Source organism: Myotis daubentonii, chromosome 9 (genome assembly GCF_963259705.1).
Source record: "Myotis daubentonii chromosome 9, mMyoDau2.1, whole genome shotgun sequence".
Lineage (NCBI taxonomy): Eukaryota > Metazoa > Chordata > Mammalia > Chiroptera > Vespertilionidae > Myotis > Myotis daubentonii.
Window position 1 is genome coordinate 76,331,638 of NC_081848.1, and position 21,096 is coordinate 76,352,733.

Genomic DNA, 21,096 nt, shown 5'->3' on the forward strand with positions numbered 1-21,096 from the left:
TGAGGACAGAGTAGAAGTGAGACCGGGGCTTGAGAATAGCAAAGGTTTGAGACAGCCATGCGAGGAATAAGGAAAGGTAAGTCCCAGCAACACTGAGGGCCTAGTTCAAACTGGAACTGTTATGTAGGCTCTGCAGTCAGGCCAGTGGTCAGTGCTTGCCAGCAGCATGGTAGCAGCGATGAACTGAAACAGGCATTTGCTTGACCTGAGAATTGGGTAAGACAATTCATCCAGGTTGGGTAGGACATGAAATCAGAAAGAGCCTGGCAGAGAGAGAATAGGGATGGATGTTTCAATGTGGTAGAAAAGTAGGCTTACTGGTAGTAAAGCAGTGGAACACATAGATAGAAGGGGTATTGTAGGCAGAGAGTGGAATATCTAAGTTGAAGCTTTCAGGGGTTGCCGGGAGCCGGTCCATGCTTGCTGTTTCAAGGGACCTGGCATATATGGCATACTTTTCTTAATATGTTTGCTCGCCTTCTTGGCACTATGTGTTTTAACCAAGGTCACCTCTGAGAAAGGTTGTTTCCCCAGGTAGGGATTTTCCCCTGAAGTTAGGGAGGGAATAAAACCCCTCAACTAAGTGCCAGGCAGGTAATTAATCCCTTTAACTACGAACAATCATGCTTAAACTACATAATCTTTTCTCCCTGGAATGGAGATAAGAAACGCCCTAACCTTTGTAATAGAGATTGATAGGATTGAATCAACTGGTATAAATACAGTTGTAACAAGACAGAAACACTCAGAACTTAGAACAGAATCAAGAAGACAGAACCTACATGGAGCCTAGAGACAGAAGAACTTCGCTGGAGAGAGCATGCCGGAGGATCCTGGAGAGGGACTGGCCTCGGAGCCTAGAGACAGAGCCTAGCGGGAGAACATGGCAAGGGATCCTGGACTGAACCTGACTACAGAGATTGGCAGGAGAACCTGACTGGAACCTGGACACTGAACCTGACTGGAGAGCCTGGACAGAACCTGGCTGGAGAACCTAGCGAGGGAACATGGCTACAGAACCTCGCTGGAAATCCGAAGCAGAACCTCTCTGGAGATCCAGACCAGAACTTGGCTGGAGATCCTGGCTAGGCTGCTGATCAACTGAACACTGTCTCCGTGACATTCCTTCTTCGCCGACTCCGTCCACACCTTTGGGAACCCCTGGACCTGCTGGGGTTGGACCCCAGCAAGGGGTGGTGGTGATAATATGTCCATATATAATAGTCAGTTTTTGCTGTGTAACAAATCTCAAAAGGAAATATTTTTTTATTATGGGTCTGTGGGTGGGCGGGGGTTCAACTGATTTCAGCTGAGCTGATGTGGGTTGAACTCCATGGCTCAGGGTCCAGGCCAAAGGGGCAGCAGCTACTAGGGACGTGCTGTTCTTGGGGGGAGTTGCAGAAGCACAAGAGGCCAAGCCATACACACAGACACATTAGGGCCTCTTCTCATATCACATTCACTCACATTTTAAGAGGCCATGTGACTAAGCCCCAAATCAGTCAACTAGGGAAGTACAGTGGAGCCTTGACTTACGAGTTTAATTCATTCCGAGACCGAGCTCGTTAAGGAGCTCAGTAATTCAAATTAATCTATCAACTCAATGCAAAAAATCGGCCGAGAGACAGCTGGTATCTCAAAAAACTCGTTAGTCGGGACACTTGTAAGTCAAGGCCCCACTGTATTCTCCACCCCAAGTGGTTGGACCAGTGATGGTATCTAGGTGTCGGATCAAGGCTTCCCCAAAGACAGCTTATCGCTACAACAGGCCATTGCCACTGGCAGAACACAAAGCCAGGCTCTCATTCATCAGTCTACCCAGCCATTCAAAAAATATTTCTTGAGTGGATGGTCTGGGGTGCTGGACATACAGTGATGAGCAAGACAGGTCTTGGAGCTTGCAATTTAGAGAAAAGAGACTTAAAAAAGAAAACCCAAAACACCCAAAAAGTAAAAAAAAATTGAAGTGTGGTCATCAGTGCTATGAAACAAACAGAATAATGGTCCGATTCCTGTCTCATTCTGTGTTAGTTTAGTTGTGCTTGTTCAGCTCCGTGATGTTTGCTCTGAAAGCCTCATCCCACACAGTGTGCTATCTGGCCACAGTCTCAGCCTTCATAGAGCATGTTTTGTGGAGCCCTGGGCTAGTCACCAGGGGAAACAACCAGCCCTCGGTGAGTTTACAAACCATCTATGGAAACAGCGTTTGACCATAAGAAGACATCCGTGTGATATTATCATGTTATTAGGTTCTTAGCACATGTGCCTCCTATTGGCATTAAATGAATGTGAGGGGAATTCAGAGGGGGAAGTAACTCATTTCACTGTTTGTGGACTGCTTGCCGGGCGCTGGGTGCTGCCTGCCTCTGTTAAGGGGAAGCCACACCTGGGTGGCTGTTTATGGCCAGGGCAGCTTGCTGGACTCCCATGGCAGTGCAAGCATTTACCCAGTAGATGGCGCCCAAGTGATCCTTTCAGGCAGTTTCATTCCAAAGGAAGGAGGGCTTCTTGCTGAATACCATCTGGAGGCCCAGGCATTCCTGCCCCTCACCTCTCCCCCCCCTCCCCCGTGCCATATAGAATCTTAGAAGGAAGAAGAAGTGACCGGCAAATTCCAGAAAGACGATTCCGTATTTGAGTTATAGAGCTTTCATATAGAGCATTGAGCTTATGTTACAGCACCTTTATTTGATCAAGTCCTAGACAATGTTTATGATAATTAGTGTTAACCCAACTTACCACAGTTTTAAAATCGGTTATGTGATCGAGTCATTCATAACCATTGGCAGATTGTACTAACCAAGATAATAGGAGGATGGCCTGAAGTCACTGAACCTAAGAGAAGACTTTATTCACATCCCCCTGCCTAGGAAAGAATGGTTTCCTGAGCTCAGAATATCCAGGCTAGGGACAGGAGCCGATTCTTACTTTTCTTTCCCCAACGTTTTATTTTGAAAAATTTCAAATCTGCACAGAGTTGAGAGAATAGTACATTCCTATACCTTTCACCTGGATTCACCTATTAACATTTCCCCACACCTGACTTTCTTTTACTGCACTATAGACACGTGAATTTAATGTTTTCCATGTTCCACGTTATCACCATTTTTCTTTTCCGTGCTAAAATTGGCCCGGGATTGGCCGGCAAAGCCCCTGCAAGCTGGCTCCACTGCATCCTTCGGTAAGCAATTCCTCGCTCTCTGGTCTGGAACCAGCCATTTCTCCACGAATCCTGGTTCCTCCTGCGGGAAAGGCATTTAGGAACGGCAGTCTGTGTGCTGGCTCCAAGAGGGGCTGAGAGCTAGAGTCAAAATGAAGCCTTCCTCTCAGTGGTTTCAACGCTTCTTAAACTGGGAGGTTGGCTTCTCAGGTGGAGCCACTCTGCTGACTTCCAGAGTGGAGTTTATTTGACTTGGCCCTCAGACTGAGTTTCTTAGCCACCAAATAAGATGAGCAGGAGCGGGACCAAGAGCCACTCCGTATGTCACACTTCCAGGTAGCATTACAGTGGGCCTAACCTTTCAGGCGTCAAAGGATCCAGGGGATATGAGAAGGTTAGGAAATCAACCCAGAGAAGAGAGGATTTATAAGGAGAGATTATAGGTCTGAGTACATTTATCTTCTTAGTCATATTTTTCATAGAGGCAGAGGAGCAGAGGAACTGGCCGTAAGCCATGCCCCAAAATGTGTGTGCGCTAGAATAGGAGAGAGGAGGAGGATTTGTGAGGCTGGTCCTTGAGCCATAACAGACAATGGTCAAGAGCAAATGTGTGTGTGTGTGTGTGTGTGTGTGTGTGTATCTGTGTATTTCTGTGTGTCTGTATGAGAGAGAGAAAGGGAGAGAGAGAGCACTTTCACAAAGCTTTTTTTAAAAAAACAAACACTTTTTATTGATTTCAGAGAAATGAAGGTAGAGGGAGAGACAGCAACATTGATGAGAGAGAACCATTGATCAGCTCCTTCATGTCCACTACTAGGGATCGAGCTTGCAATCTGGACATGTGCCCTGACTGGGAACTGAACCAATGGCCTCCTGGTGCATTGGTTGATGCTCAACCACTGGGCCATACTGGCTGGGCTGTATTGCTGATTAATGGAGCCGTCCTCCTGGAGAACCAGAGAATCACCTGGGTGGAGTCACTGAAAACTGGCTCATCTGGCTGTGGTCTTTGGTGTACCGACACTTCCAGGAAATGAACAATCCCAGTTGGGTCCAAATTGGGGGTGGTATTATGCGGCGGTTAACGATAGGGCTTGGAACCAGTGGCACCTGGGTTTGAATCTCTACTCCTATGACTTTGGGCAAAGTTACTCAATCTTTGTAAGTCTCCGCTTCCTCATTTACCAAAGGGAGAATTTATAATAGTGGCCCCTTAGAGGGTTTTTGTGGATTAAATTAAGTACCATCTATAAATCCCTTAATATGGAATCTGGTACATAGTAAGTACTCAATAAATGGTGGCTGCTATTCTTTTTTTAAAAAAATGTTTTTATTCATTTTAGAGGGAGAATAAAGGAGGGAAGGAAGTAGGGGAGGAGAGAGAGAGAGAGGGAGAGAGAGAAACATTTATATGAGAGAGAATTGATAGGTTGCCTCCCATGCACACTCTGGTCTGGAACCGAACCCACAACCTGGGCATGTGCCCTAACCAGGAATCGAACCAGTGACCCTTTGGTGCATGGGATGATGCTCAACCAACTGAGCCACACTGGCTAGGGCTATTCTTATTTTTATTATTAAACCAGAGCCATAAAATAAGCTAGCTTGCTTGCTTTCTTGCTTCCTTCCTTCCTTCTTTCTCTTTTCTTTTTCTTTCTTTTTTTTTGAAAAGGAAATCAATGTAAGGCCAGAGAGGAAAAATAATAAAGCAGAATTCCCTAAAGTGACAATATAATATATGCTGGACACGAGGAGGTAGTCTTCCTAGGACGAGTATTGTGTGGTAAATTGCATTTTATATTTCATGTCCTGAAGCTCTTTGGCTCTAGGGAATTAATGTGAGAAGTTTGCAGAAGATTTCATGTTCTCAAAGAGCTCATCCATCATTGCTCAGCTTCTGGTTAGGGCATAGGACATGAAAAAGACTTCCTTTCTGCTCAGAGAGCAAGAAATCACTTGATAAATCAAAGAAAATTCAGAATTTTCTTTAAGACCTTTGAGGATCTGTGAATACATAATCTGTAAGAGTCTAAACTCCAGAGGAATGAGTTCTTTCTGGGCGAGCAAGTGATCCAGGATGCTTCATATGTAAGTCAGTCAGCTACGAGGTTGGCTGGGGGCAGGGCAGGTGAGAGGGTGGGTCTGCTGGAGGCAGAGGAGGAGCCTGCTACACTTGTGAGGAGCCTATGGGCTGGCCGGTCGAACTTAAATCTGAAGGAGACCCCAAAGCAAAGGCCATCCTCTCAACCAGATATTCTCTTAAATGAAAATTTGCTGAGCAAGCAGAGGCTGGGGCAAGACTTGGAAAGCTGGAGATCTTGGGATAGTGTAGTTTTGTAGCTTCAAACACTTGTCATTTCAAAGTGGTGCCACCTCCTAGGCTCAGTTTTTCCATTCTCGCAGCTATGGAGCTGTAGGAAGCTGGGCAGAGGGGGAGTGTTGAAAATCAAAGACAGTTGTTAGGTTCCTGGTGCTTGAATTTCAAGACCCTTCCAGAAGGATCATAGCCTCAGGCCTGCTTCAAACTAGCTTAATTTCTGATTGGATCGACCTAATCAGTCCCTTATCCCAACTGCCTAATAGAGGAAAGGATATTAACAATGCAAAAAATGTATGTATTTCCTGTTGTGAAGAAGCAAGAGAATCTGAACTATAGTCAAGAGAAAAATCAGTCCAAAGAAACAGACCACACATGAGAAAATACTGGAATTTTCAGACAAGGATTTTTGAATAACTTAAAAATAAATATATTAAAGGATTTACAGTACTAGTGAACTGCTAATACAATTAAAGAAGGGAAGAGAAATTTCAAAATAGATTTGAAAGATGTTAAAAAGAACCAAACGGAAGTCCCAGAACTGAGAACTATACTATCTAAAATTTTTTTAAAAATGGTTGGAGGAGATTAACAACCAGTTGGTCACAACAGCGGAAAAAGAGCAGGGAACTTAAGCATAGGTTTAGTAGAAATCAACCAAGCTGAAGCACAGAGAAAAAAGACGGAAAGTGTTCAGCGTTCTATGTTCTTTGTGCTACCCTAGTCCAGATCCTGTCTTCTGAATCGGATTGGCAGGGTTTTCTCAGTGTGTGTTTGTTGCAAATACCCAGGCAACGTTGGGGAGGAAAGACCTTCTGCAACAAAGTGCTATTCTTGCTGGACCACCGTTTCAGCTGAAAGAACAGACCATTTGATACAGAGGGGAGGGGCTTTAAAAATGGTTTGACTGGGCAGATGTTTGATTATATCTTGCACAGCCATTCATTCAGTTAATTAACTGAGCACCTACTCAATGCATCTAAAGGCGTGAACATGACAGGCAAGGTCCCTGATCTCACAGAACTGTGTCATGAGGGAGGCCACCAGTTACATAAAACAATCCGTATAAAGTATCAACTTGATTGGGATTACCTGCCACATCACGGAGTGAGCTGCGGGGTCCTCCCGGACGTCTGATTGTTCCTGAAGAAGACCTGAGCCGCCGATAAAAGCCACCACTGAGCACTTACCGTGAACCAGGCGTCGTTCTCTGTGCCTTCATGCACTAACTCATTAATCCTCAGCACGGCCATTTCACGGGGGAGGACACTGAGTCACAGAGGGGTTCAGTGACGCTCCTGCTGTCACACAGCTTGGGAATGGCAGCACCAAGATGCCACTTCAGAGGCTGGGCCCAGAGCCCAATCTCTCCTCTCTCTGGATGTGAGAGGCACTGATGCTCCTCACTCCGAGGGCCTGCAGGTCCTGGTATGATGGGCCAAATCACGTGGAAGGTGCCAGCTTTCTCCCAACTCCTGGCCTCGTGCATGGGCCTGTCATCATCCAGGCATTTGTTCTGCCCTCACTGCCTGGGATCCTGGGCCTAATGGGTTTAGGGCTCCAGCCAAAGATGTAACGAGGCTCTTCAGATCCCTGGGGCAGTGGCCAGAACCTGGGCTGTCCCTGTCATCCTTGTACCAAAATAGTGTCTCAGATCCAGACAAGACTCAAGAGAAATAACATTGCTTTCCATTTATTGAGCATGTCTATGCACCAGGCACCATGCTGAGTGCTTTAGATGCAATATTTATCTCATTTAACCCTTAGTACAAACAAATAGAGAAATAACAGCAACATGGCAGTCGGTGCTGCTGTTATTCTCATTTCCAAATGAGGAAGCCCCTCGGCTGGGAAAATCTGGAGAGCTTGTCTGGGCTCACGCAGCTGGTTAGAGGCTGACCCAGGATTCGGACCCAGTCCGGCCCCCCAGGCTGCTGCTAAACCACCGAAGCCTGTCTCCCGAGCCATCTCAGGAGGGAAGAAAGTGCAAATCCCTCTCTAAGTCTGAATGTTTTCCTTAGTGCTTTCTTTTCCTTCAGAGGAAAGATTGCAGAGAAAAAAGGAAGCTCAGCCGCTTCTCAGAAGGATGTTGTGTCTCCCTCCTGCCCCAGGCCCCCTCCGTGCTGGAGACAACAAGACTCCTGTCTGAACGTGGCGGGTGTTCGTGTCTTTGGGAGCCTTCCAGCTCTCTTCCTAGTCTAGAGCTCCTTTCAGCTCTGCAGAAGCAGGGCCTATCCGGCTCTCTCTCCTGTTCTGCTTGTAGCAACCGGGAAGGTGGTGGGTGGGTTGGGTGGGTGGGTTGGAGATGAGTCCAAGATTTGAGAGCCCAGTGGACAGTCTGACTTTGCTGGCAAATTCCCCTACACACACACACACACACACACACACACACACACACACACACACACACGCACATGCCCCTTCCTCCTCTGCAGCAAGACATCCTCAGGGAGTCTGAGCACGGATCCTGGGCCCATTGCCGGCCCTGGCCTTTCAGACACAGGACCACCTGCTTGGTTGGCCAGCAGCACTTCCTTGGCCGGACACTGAGCTGTGCTCACTATTCTGCCCAAGACAGAGGTGCAGCTCGCACCCTGCACGCAGCCCGCTGCCTCCCCTGGGAGGGACAGTGTGGAAAGGGAGCTGGAGCAGCCCCTGTGTGGGGTGGGAGCGAGGTTCCTTCCTCCTCTCCCCTGGGCCTGATACCCCTTCCCCAAGGCACATTGCTGAGAAGTGGCCTCTTGGTCTCAGGTTGGTTGGAACCTGTCCCCCATCTTGGTGCCCACTCTGCCCTCCCCTCTGGGGTGAGAAGGAAACATTGTGAAATGTAACCGAGATGGCCCCTGTGGTTTGGGGTCTTGACTCCTGAAGAACAGCCCTGGGCCTGCAGGAGTAAGTGGTCTAGTAGCTCACATGGCCAGTCGGGGGCCGGCGTCTGGGTGGGGCTGGGGCTCTGAGCCCTCCACAGGCTGCATGAGATCCTGGGGCGTGCCGATGCCTGAGTGGTCTTGCCCAGGAGACCTGACCAGGGCTGGGCAGTGGCTCCCCCTGGACATGAGAGTGGCAGGGGGACAGGGGGGGCGGGGCCAGGGATGCTGCTGTCTGGTTCCAGCTCCCGCAGCAGCATTTGCTGCTGGTTCTGGCGTGGGTCCCTGCAGGAGGTTTGCTGTGGGAGCTGAGATTTCACGCCTGGCGACTGGGCAGCTTCCAGCTCCAGGGCTGGAGGCTGTGCACGAAGGTTTCTTTTTCTGGCCCTCACACCCAACGCATCCTTTCTGTAGCCGGGCAGCAGATGGGCAGGCGTGGGCGAGGAGGAGCGTGAGGTGTGCAGGAAGAAGGAACGTGCACTCCAGAAAAGCAGGGGGAGTGGTGACGAGTCGGCCTATCTTTTTTGCGGGGGGGGGGGGGGGGTGGTGGTGGTGGAGGGGAAGGGCGGAAAAGTCCTGCTCCTCCAAATGGAGCGGGAGGGGGCTGGGTCAGGAAGCCCCGAAGGCAGTTTAAGTTACCAATCAAGACCCAGCATTGGTCCTCGACAGACTCAAGTTCAAGTCCCTGCTCCGTGGCTACTAGCATTTGCTGATTTTCCTGCTGAGGGCTTTCTGTGCATAATTTGATTCAAGTCTCACAAACCTTATGACGGAGGTACCCGTTTTATTCCCGCCGGACTTAGGTTTGCTGAGGTTCTGAGAGATGAAGTAGCTTGCCCAAGGCCACACAGCCGGAGAAGGTAGCGCTGAGTCTCAAGCCTCGGGCAGGAGGATGCTGCGGCCTCCAGATTCACCAGGGCTTTCCTGTTGGGACAGTGATTGACCGTCTTCGGACTCCCTGGCCATCTGGCCTCGGGGAAGTCCCCTCCCCTCTCCTGTCCTTAGCGTTCGCATCTGGGACATGGGGAGATGAATGTTGCTCTCCTTGGTTTCTCATGGGGATTAACGGAGAGAATGTTTATGAATCTTTTTGCTAGGGCCTGGCCTATCATGATATCACCATTTATTCATTCAGCTCCTATCTATGGAGCACCTGTTATATGCCAGGTACTGTTCTAGGTATACAGGCTAGAAAAGATTCCAGCTCGACCAAAAGAATTATAGATCTGGAATTCTATACAGACCAGGGATAGATAAACCTTTTCTGTAAAGGGGCAGATAGTAAATATTTTCATTTTTTAAGGTCTTATTGTCTCTTGTTGCAACTACTCAACTCTGCTGTTATGAGCTTGAAAGCAACCATAGACAATGCATAAAAGAATGGGCATGGCTCTGTTCCAATAAAACTTTATTTATAAGAACAGGCAGTGGGCTGGTTTGGGCCCACAATCATAGATGGCCAACTCTTGCAGAAAATATTTATTTACATGACCCAGGTGATTTTTTTCTATAAAAACCAATTCAAGACATTTTCCCCAAACTCTTTTATAAAACTAGGGTGCCTCTTACACACCCATGCTTTTCCAGTGATTTTCAAATCTTAGGGCTCCCCTGCAGGTAACTCAAGGGACAAGGGTGATGATGAGGGTGGAGGGCATTGGGTCTCTGCTTCTGCTTTAACCCAGAACCCCTCTTGGGTCCATGTTTTGATTGACAGTCTTCATAAGAGTTTGTTTGAGAAAAGGGGGTTGGAGACTAGAAAAAAATGAAACCCATGAATCCAGTCCAACTGGTTAGAGACTATGCCCACCCTCCAGGATCATGCCGTAGAGAGGCATTGATTACATAATTGTTCGTAGATCAAATTAATTTTCTAACTGGATGGAGGGGGTCAGCAAAGAGTAGCTTTGGGGCTCTGTTTGTGGGATGGAGAAGGTGCAGGGAACACAGACCAAAGGGTCATGTGTAGGTGGAGACTCTGGACAAAAGCCACAGTGTCCTATAGAGAGAGGCTTCCAGAGCCCATGAAGGTGGAGACCACAGGCTGGCCTTTGGCCATCTCGGCGAAGGGGGCTGACAGCGTGGCTTGTTCACAGTCGGACACAGTTAGGTTTGAACCTCTCCTCTGTCCCTCAATAGCAAGGCCAGTTATTCCTCTGGTTATCTCTTCTCCCAGCTGGGGCACTGGAACGATGCCCCTTCCCTTCTCGAGCTGCTGGATGGATGGAAACCTACGCATCGCGAGGTGCTTCAGAAATAGTTCTTTCCTTCTCCGTTTCATTCTCAGGGTGTGCGATGAGCTCAAAGGCTCTTTGAGACTTTCCAGCAACTCTTTCCTATTGACTCACATGTCCATGCCCCAATCTTCTCTCCCCAGGATGTGGCCAGGTTCTGCGAGCCTCGAAGGGTCAGATTTTTTTGGAGAGCTACCCACTAAATGCTCACTGCGAATGGACCATTCACGCCAAACCTGGGTTTAACATCCAGCTAAGGTAAGGGGCTGGGGTTATGAGGAAACACAGTAATGGGACTAAGGGTACTGGATCCTGGTGACCCAGGGGGCTAACTAACCATCAGCACGTTGTCCTCAAAAGCAGAAAATGTATATGGGAGCCTTTTTCTTTAACCTCTCATTGATTTAGTGGGATAAGGCCTGGTCAAAACTATGACCAATTAAATGCTGTCATTCACTGCCTATAACAGTGGGGCTCCATTGATTTTTACCCAAAGATAACACAACGAAGCAAGATACTGAGAGCCATCTACTCACACCCAGATCGTAACCAAGCCTTCCTGTTCTCAGAGTCCCGGGCTGGGTTCCATGGGAGGGAAGTAAAGAACTAAAGAGCACAGGTCTAACATTCAGGGAATTTAGACTCTAGAGCAGGGCTCATGCTTGTCAAGATCCTTTCACCGATATTCTCAGAAAACAGCCACCACCCCCGCAACAAATTAACCAGTTTTCTCACTTGTGTGGAAGATAAGTTGTTTCTCTAATGGGCTTTGAGGTCCATGAAAATGTTTAATTTGTTCCCTAGTCCAAAGTAGAGACCTGGTTTCACTGTAACTGTAAAGAAGTAGCACAGGAGAGTCTGACCGGAACAGTTCTTAGTGCCTGGAACAGAACGTGGTACGCTGCAGGGGCTGGATGGATAGTTGTTGCTGAATAAATGTTGAGAGAACTGCTCTCTGCCTCCTGTGTCACCTCTCCTACTCCTCTCTAGGCACAGAGGAATAAGACAGATGCCCCACTCTACTCTCAAGGAGCTTGGAATCTAGTGGAGGAGTCAGGCATATGTGTGCATGCGCACACACATACATACACACATGCACACATGCACACACACACATCAAAGAGATAAAAATGAGAAACAAAAATGTGTATATACGTCATGAAGACAATAAGGGATCTACCAGGGAGGCTTCTTTGAGGAAGGAATAGTTCAGCTGTCCCCGAAGGAGCCAGCATGTACAGAGATTCCCTGACGGCATACGGCACCCCTTCACCTGGGCGCGCTCTGTGTGCGCACACACATGCACACAGTGTACGCACACACACCTATCCACTAACAGTGTTCATCTGACTCAAGCCCTCCAGGACCAGTCCCCTATCTGACCAGGCCAGTGGCACCCAATGTCCAGAGGCCTGTGCATCATTTGGCCTCGAATTGCCCAGGGGTCTCAGGACTGCCTGGGGCCCACATGGGTCCCGCTGTCACCTTCTCCGCCCACAGGTTTGTCATGCTGAGCCTGGAGTTTGACTACATGTGCCAGTATGACTACGTGGAGGTCCGTGACGGCGACAACAGCGACGGCCAGATCATCAAGCGTTTCTGCGGCAACGAGCGGCCAGCTCCCATCAGGAGCACGGGCTCCTCGCTCCACATCCTGTTCCATTCAGACGGCTCCAAGAATTTCGACGGCTTCCATGCCGTTTTTGAAGAGATCACAGGTAAGGGCCATGGAGACACAATAGCGTTTTGTGACTATGCTGCACGCAGACGCCTCCTTTCTGCGTACCGCTCCCCTCCCTGCTCAGCCTTATTCAGACCTGGCGTGCCGGGGTCTCAGACGAGCCCCAACATTGAGCCGGAGGAGAGAAATGGCGAGGTATATTTCAGAAATGTTCGCGGGAACCAGAGCTAGGGATTGTTATCTCCCTTGCACAGCTGCTGGAGCACAGAGAGGCTGGGTCATTTGTCTGAAGTCTCACAGCTATGGCGGTGGAACCAGAGATTTATACACAAGCAGTTTGGCTCTAGAGCTCCCCCTAGGGGGCCTGCTTGGTTAAGGACATTAGCTTTGGATCTCTGGCAGGGGAAGCCAGGTGACCTTGGTCAAGTTCTTCTACTTCTCGGGGCCACAGTTTCCTAAGCAGTGACTAAGGGAGTAACGGTAGATCCTGCGCCATGAAGGAGGCTCTGGGAGACAGAAAGATGAAGGGCCGAGCAGGGAGTCTGGTCCATAGGAAGCACTCCATGGCTGCCCTACACCAGGCGTGCTCTGAGCCTCGCTTTGCCATCTGTAAAATAGGTATTAAATGGTTTAAGCTACAATGGTAAATGCCACTTACTTTACGAGTAACTAACTCTAAGCCTGACTTTGCCTGCTGCCTTGTCTGGGTGAGGAAGTAGGATTCAACAAAAGGGACCCAAGTGCTCCATCTTAAGGGATCGGCCCAGCCCTCATCGTCTGGGATTGGACTGCATTCCGAGAAGTTCTGCAGAAGGGAAGTCGGGTTAATGTCCTTTAATACTAGTAGTGTTTCCCCACCATATTTGAGCCCAGAACTCTCACCATCTCAAAGGACTACTGTTTGCAGAATGCGTCTTCGGGAGTTCTTGAGCACACGTTCCACAGTGTCCTGAAATCGCCTTCCACTTCCTTTCCCCCGGAATCCAGGATGCTGGGATTCCTTGACGAAGATGATCTAAAGCTACCCAAGGATGCCCGGCCGGCGTGGCTCAGTGGTTGAGCTGTGACCTATGAACCAGGAGGTCATGGTTCAATGTCCGGTCAAGGGCACATGCCCGGGTTGCGGGCTTGATCCCCAGTAGGGGGAATGCCAGAGGCAGCTGATCAATGACTCTCTCTCTCATCATTGATGTTTCCATCTCTCTCTCCCTCTCCCTTCTTCTCTGAAATCAATAAAATATATATATTTTAAAAAAATAAAGCTACCCAAGGCTGCTCTGCCCTGGAGTCCCTCTGCGGGGGTGAAAGGGGCTCTGCTTTAGTAATGGGTGTGCCTGCTTGCAGGACCCCAGGCTTGAAGAAATGGACACGCCACACAGTGGCACTGAAACAGCCCTTTCTCTTGCAGCATGTTCCTCGTCCCCTTGTTTCCATGACGGCACGTGCCTCGTTGACCAAACGGGATCTTACAGGTGTGCCTGCCTGGCGGGCTACACCGGGCGGCGCTGTGAAAATCGTGAGTGTGCCTTGGGAGTGGGAGCTGACACGTCCCGTGGGGCTGGCGTGGAGAGGGCTTGGGGAGCTTGCCGCGTACGCTGTTTCTTGGTGTCTGGGATGGTCGGTCCAAGGTGGCACATAATGTGGACAGAATCCCAGCCCCAGTATTCGCTGGCCGTGAGAAATGGATGTAAGTCACATCTCAGAGTAAGTCCTGGCTTTAAAGCAAGGGAGCCATGCCTGCCCATCCCCACTGCAATCAGTGATCGGCTAAGGGCTGGCCTGGGCAAGCAGGAGAGCACGCCTCATTTCCTCTGCATGTGGGCCAGGTGGTCCCAGTAGCCTTTGAGCATCAAAGAGACGGCAGGTGCAGGCCACGGAGGTGAAACAAGATTGCTTGGGGTGGGAGTGGGTGGGAAGGGCCCACAGAGAGAGTGTGAAGGCCTCTGAGGACAGACCACCCACAGTGTCTGCATCAATCCCTCCTCACTCGCGTGCACAGGTATTTTGGGACATCCTACAAAGGGGCCTGTTTTGACAGCACTCTATAAAGTTCATACTTTTTTCTCCATCACATTTATCCCCTTTATAACCTTTCCCTCCCCCCCTCCTCCCCTCCCTAATCACCCCACTGTCGTCCATATCCAGTTCTTTTTCTTTTTCCCCTTTCTTGCTCAATCTCTCCATACCCCCTGCCCACCCCTTTCACTCCCCCTCCCCAGCGCCATCAGCCTGCTCTCTATCTATAAGTCTGTCTCTATTTTGCTCATTAGTTCAGTTTGTTCATTAGGTTCCGCATATGAATGAAATCATATGATACTTGTCTTTCTCTGACTGGCTTATTTCACTTAGCATAATGTTCTCCGGGTCCATCCATGCTGTCACAAAGGGTAACATTTTCTATAAAGTTCATACATTTTTTAATTGAGTTCATGAATTTTCCTTGCAAACCATGCAGACGGACGCCATGGATGGTTTCAATAGGGTGTCCTTGAGTGTGCCATTGTGTTCCGCTAAGAGCAGCCCTTGCTTCGCTTTGGCCTAGCAGAGCTATGCCAGATGCTTGGAAAATGGCATTCCCCTTCGTGGTTCCTGCCTCGTTTCAGCCTGCTGTGTTGTGTGCAAGGCAGAGAAGAGAAAGGTTGCTTTCTTTTTGTCTCAAGACTTGGTTTATAGAGTGATTCTGGAGTCTTGACAGTGGCAAATCCTGAGAGTCAGGGCAGGGAACAAAAAAAAAAGAGAAGGCTCAATTTCTTGATGAAGTAACTGCACATTATCAATAAATAAAAGGTAAGATTGGATGAAGAAAAGTAAAGTACTCTAAATATGCTACAATGTCTTTAAGAGCCTCTTATTAGGGAGGAAAAAAATTGGTCCAAAGGTTGTGAGTGAAATATTCATGCTTAGTTTATGAGCCAGAAATGGACTTCCCAGCACTGTTATCCTTTCCTGAAAAAAACAAACAAAACCATAATGAAAAGGAATATAAAATATGTCATTATGAACTGATTCATAACTCGATTCACAAACTGTCTCAACTCAAAACGCCAGCATAGATGGACAAGGGAGTGCTTCTTGGCCACTTTCAAAGTGTTCTTCCAAACCCAGAATCCCGTGGTCCCCAGTAGTTGTAACTGGGTGAAGGCATTGGTGGTGGATAGTTGATAAGTCATTTGCTGGCATCAACGTGGGGACCAAAAGTCTGATTGCTTTCTATAAGGCTTCAGTTTTTTGTTTTCCTTCTGGAAAATTCAGCATGAGTTCCAACTAACAAAACAAGGGAAACATCACGAAAATTGTCAGTGGCACTTCACCTTGTAATTTCAGAACAATCCTTAACCATTTTTTTTCCCACAGCAGTCTATCATCTAAAAAAAAAATAAAATTAAAAAAGGGGGGGAAAAAATCTTTATTTCTTTTCTCATGAGCGTATCAATGAACTAAAACTATCTCCCCAGAGGAAATGCTTTGAAGATTAACAAGAAACCCAAACATGCCGGGATTCCAGAAACGTAATTTTTTTGAAAATAGCTTTAAAAGAACGGAAGCAAGTATTAGTGAGAAATCTATCTTTTATTTACGTAGTACCAACCCTGCAACGCTGCTGCTTTAATGCTCTGTCCTCCTGAAGTCCTGGGGAAGCGTTAGATGCTCCCTGGAGCAGGAGAGGGGCCCATCCAATTCAAAAGTGGAGGCGAGGATCTCACATTCCCCACATGGCTCACAAGCTCTCAGACACGATCTCACTGCAGGGCTTGGTGAGACTTGATGCGACCAGTTGATGTGTGTGGTTATTGTGTCTCATCATTCGAGTCCTCTCCAAGGACCTGCCTTCCCAGGCGAGGCCCACCTGTCGCTCTTTTCCTGACGTATGTGCGTGCCTGTGAGTGGGAGTGGAATAGCAGTCGGTTTTCTAGTTAATTGTAGAAGACGTATATAGTTGTAACAATAATCACACAGTAGAGCAGCGGTTCTCAACCTGTGGGTCGCGACCCCCTTGGTGGTCGAACGACCCTTTCACAGGGGTCGCCTAAGACCATCCTGCATATCAGATATTTACATTATGATTCATAACAGTAGCAACATTACAGTTATGAAGTAGCAACAAAAATAATTTTATGGTTGGGTCACAACATGAGGAACTGTATTTAAAGGGCCAGAAGGTTGAGAACCACTGCAGTAGAGAGATGTGTGAAATAGAAGGAGAACATTGCTTTTCCTGACCAAGCCTGGTTCCCAGCAGTTAACAACGTAATGAATATCCTTCCAGACTTTCTTCTAGGGTATGCAAGCCGAAGTTGTCTATATATCATCATTTAAACCTTTGGTTCTCAACTGGGGGGGATTTTGCTCCCCATTCCCACCCCCAGGGGATCTTCAGTGATGTCCAGAAACATTGTTGGTTTGTCATAATTGTGGAGTTGGGGTGCTACTGGATCTCATGAGTAGAAGCCAGGGGTGCTGCGAAACATTCTACAATGCACAGGGCAAAACCCCAACCGCCCCCCCACCCCCGACCCCGCAAAGAGTTATCTTGTCCAAATGTCAGTCGTGCCAACCCCTGAGAACCCCTGTTTTAAACAGAAGTGGATTAAAGCACACATACGATTTTCAACTTGTTTTCAGTGCCCGTATCATGGCTATGTGTTCCAGGTCAGTCCGTGTTGGTCCAAATGTCTGATTATTCTCTATAAGGTTTAGGTGTTTGGTTTTCCTCCTGGGAAATTCAACATGCGCTCCAACTAAGTCAGTGAGGGAAGCATCACGAAAATTGTCTGTGGCACTTTACCTTGTAATTTCGAAACAAGCCTTAACCATGTTTTTCACTCATTTGAAAAAATAGCTGCACATTCCAGTGTGTGGATGTAGACACAGTCATCTCTTCATCCAGTTCCTTCAGTGCACCTGTTATCGTGTTTGACCTTTTTACGATGGTGCAGAGAGCTGCCATGACTGCCCTAACGTATCTTTCTTGGTTCACATGTCGAGGTATTTTTGTGAGATAAATCCGTAGCTGTTAAACTGTTAGTTCGAAGGGTATGGAACGTTACACTTTTGAGAGCTGTCACCGAAGTGGTCACGGGAAGGTTTAACCGATTTTCAACATGAGCCGTTATAGACAGTAGTCCGGAGATAAGAATTAGCAGTTGCATTTCAGGAACTGGGTCAAGCTGGAAGTGGATTGATTTTTCTAAGGAATTCCGTGGGTCTGAAAGGTGTTTCTCCCTGTGACTTCCTGGGGCAGTACATAAAGAATAAGAAACAATCGCCCAGCCGGTGTGGCTTAGTGGTTGAGAGTCGACCCATGAACCAAGAAGTCATGGTTCGATTCCCAGGCAGTACATATGCCTGGGTTGCAGGCTCGATCCCCAGTAGGGAGTGTGCAGGAGGCAGCTGATCGATGTATCTCTCTCATCGGTGTTTCTATCTTTCCTATCCCTCTCCCTTCCTCTCTCTCTAAAATCAATAAAAACATATTTTTATAAAAAAGAATAAGAAACAATCAGTGTTTAGTTGGTAAGAGGTCCTGAGAGCCACAAATACATTATTTAAGTGCTGCTATGCTCAAACTTCCCATTAATTTGTTCCCAAGAAAGAACAGCTTTCCCCTGCTCCCAGGTGACCTTCTCTGAGAGCAATCGAAAGGGGGGGAGTGGCTCCCCCGTCAGCATTGGGGCCAAGCCAGCCTCCTGCCAGCACCCTCCGCGACCCCAACCTCCTTGGGCCACCATGTAAGAAACTGGGGCCCCTTTTTTCCTCTGAAGTTTCCTGTTTCTTTGTATGGAACACAAGGACAAAATAAGTTCTTAAGTAAAGGGTCGGAATCCTGTTTTGCAAAAGTGGAGAGCGGGGGATTCATCGCCTGCTCCAGTTTCCATGTCGCCTTTGTTCCTCTGGCCCAGTTGACGAGGCCGGGTCTTCCCCCTGCATCCCAATGAAGCGCGCTGAACCCGGCTGACTCTCGGGCACAAAGCTCACACTGCGGGCTCTGCCGCGCCTTGGAACACAGCACAATGGCCTCCACCAATTAAAGGAAGACGGGGAATCTGGTTGTTTCTGGGGTTTGGATCGGCAGGAGGTTCCCACTAGCCTGTCCCCAGGGCTGGGAGAAAAGCGCCCAGGACGAGAGAACATTTTCTGCTTCAGCTTCAAAGGGGCGGCCCCTGCTTCTCATCAGAATAAGCGATCAGAAGATCTGACCCCCGATGAGTCACAGTCCCCTCTCCCATCACAGAGAAATAGTAGGCTCTAGCACAGTGGTTCTCAACCTTCCTAATGCCGCGACCCTTTAATAGAGTCCCTCCTGTTGTGGTGACCCCCAATTTCATTGTTACAAATTGAATGTAACTAAAGCATCGTGATTAATCACAAAAACAATATGTAATTATATATGTGTTTTCTGATGGTCTTAGGCGACCCCTGTGAAAGGGTCCTTCGACCCCCAAAGGTTGAGAACCGCTGCTCTAGGACCTCTCAGCTGAGAGGTTATAAAATCAGTTCACTGGCTTTTGGGTCCAGAGCCCTATCTTATCCTCAATATCCAGAACACGGGAGCACCTTTGCCCATCGTGACAGGGTGCCCTCCGGGGGAAGAGCTTGGCCCAGAGGACAGAAAGACCTGGGCTTGGCTCTGAGCCTGCAGTTTATCCGTCAGGGGACCTTGAACAAGTCATTGAACTCCCAAGAGCCTCAGTTTATAACAGTGGTTCTCAACCTTCTGGCCCTTTAAATACAGTTCCTCATGTTGTGACCCAACCATAAAATTATTTTCATTGCTACTTCATAGCTGTAATGTTGCTACTGTTATGAATCATAATGTAAATATCTGATATGCAGGATGGTCTTAGGCGACCCCTGTGAAAGGGTCGTTTGACCGCCAAAAGGGTCGCGACCCACAGGTTGAGAACTGCTGGTTTATAATGTTCAGAACAATAATACCAAGTACTTCTCAGAACGTTGGTGGGGATGGAATGACATAAGGCACTGAGTTGATGTCAGAGGAGCCATGATTCTCATTACTACTCCGGGCCCCTATTATGGCCACTGGCAGAGAATGGGATTCTCCAGGGAAAGGGGTAGGGCAACAGCACTGGTTTCTACAAACTGGATGATTATGGCAAACTTTCCTCAGGGCTCCTTAAGGAAATTCTTCCCACAGCTCCCTAAGGCTCCTCTGTGAACCACTATGAACCGCCCTTCCCACATCATTGCTAGACACGAAGCATCGCCACCACTGTACCTGCCTGCAGACGAGAAAGTTCTGGTTTTAAAAGGGCAAGCAGACACGACCAATGCCAGTGTCATAAAGGAATCCTGGATCCCAGGAGAGAACACCCACGCTGGGCACAATGGGCGGGGAGCCTTCTCAGCCAGGGCAGCCCAGCAAGGGGGCACTTGGAAATGATCGTGTCGGGAGGAGCTGGAAACTCCAGAGCACGTTGCCCAAGCATCCCGTTATCTGCTCGGCCTCCCTTTTTCCTCATGTGGTTTTTCAGTCGTTGCTCATGTAACGTGATGGGCGTATGTCGGCCCCCTGGTGGTCATAGGGGAGACCAGGACTCCAGAGCATCACTTAGGTTTTTTATTAGACTTGGAGGGATAGACAGGGCAAAAAAAAAAAAAGCATGCGCCTTGCCAAGGCCCTCGCAGCTTTTGCTTTGGCAGGCGAGCTTACTGAGGCAGGGCTTGGTGCAGGAGGCAGCTGGATGAAGAGGGAAGAGGGTGCAAAGAATAGAAGATGAGACCAGAACAGAGTTAACTTCTGATGGAAACAAACATCCCTGCCACCCTGGACTCCGAGGCTGACTCCAGCCCCTTGACAAAGGCTGGAGAGCCCCCCACTTTTCCTTCACGGCTCCTGCCTCGTGGGGCATGTGCTCCCTGCCCCTCATTCTGATTCAGAAGAGGAAAGCTTCCTCGTAAAACACAAGGCTTCCCTGTTGGTATCCAAGCATTAAAACAACAACAGCTGTGGTTATTATTCTCGCTGTTCATCGGCAGGCTCTGTGCTTCATGCGGCATTGTCTTGTTTAATGGTGACAACATCCCCGTGGGTTAGGAACTGTTATCCTCCCCGCATTGCACATGCATCCAGCCTAAGCCTTTGAGTGTCTCTTAGGTACCAGAGGACATAAGGCAGGGCTATGCAGCGTAGATTTTTTCCCCCTTCTATTTGGCAGAACCACAGAACAATTCCAATCTCAGCCTTTCTCAAGTGCAGAGGAGCATGTCACGTGCCCTCCAGTTGCCAACATCAGCTTCCTCTAGTAAGGCCTTCGGTGATGGTGGTGATGAGAACTCCTAGGAGGGCGGTGAGAATCCGTAATCTCTTAGGATTCAGATGTGCTCAGCAGCCCCAGCCTCCTCTGCAAGGCCATTCTCATTATCCCCAAGACTAGCAGCAGAATTCCTCAATGTGGGCCATTTTCATTGTAAGGTGGACTCGGAACACCGCTAGGACATTTCCCCCAGTAGTTTAGTGTTACTACCCACCCCCAATACACACCCAGAGCTGACTCAGAAACCTTCTGAGGTGCGGGGGTGCCCCAAGAAGACTCTAACCAAGCAGATCCATTAGTTAGAGGACAGCAGAGTGTCTACCAGTTACAAAGGTTACCATCTCTACCAAACGAGGATGCGTCCGGGTGAATTTGAACCAAAATAAAATGAAAAATCAAAAGATTTTTCAAAGTTGTCTTGTCTCTTAGGCGCAGGCCGTTTCAGCTATTTAATTAACTAGGCCATGCTAGCACCGGAAACGTGGTATCCGAAAGACACAGTGTACCCGGGGCCACGGACAATACTGATTAAGATCAAATAGCTAATTGTGAGCCTCAGCC

General features: G+C 48.4%; 1 protein-coding gene across 5 annotated transcripts in view; it reads left to right on the plus strand.

Annotated features, from left to right (window-relative positions):
- Positions 1-21,096, plus strand: part of PAMR1 (peptidase domain containing associated with muscle regeneration 1) — a 138,901-nt gene that overhangs the window by 100,012 nt on the left and 17,793 nt on the right. For all 5 annotated transcript variants that reach the window (XM_059709658.1, XM_059709657.1, XM_059709659.1 and 2 more), the window contains 3 exons: positions 10,722-10,836; positions 12,079-12,296; positions 13,668-13,775. In XM_059709658.1, coding sequence (XP_059565641.1) covers positions 10,722-10,836; positions 12,079-12,296; positions 13,668-13,775 — 441 coding nt within the window. The remainder of the gene's footprint in view (positions 1-10,721; positions 10,837-12,078; positions 12,297-13,667; positions 13,776-21,096) is intronic.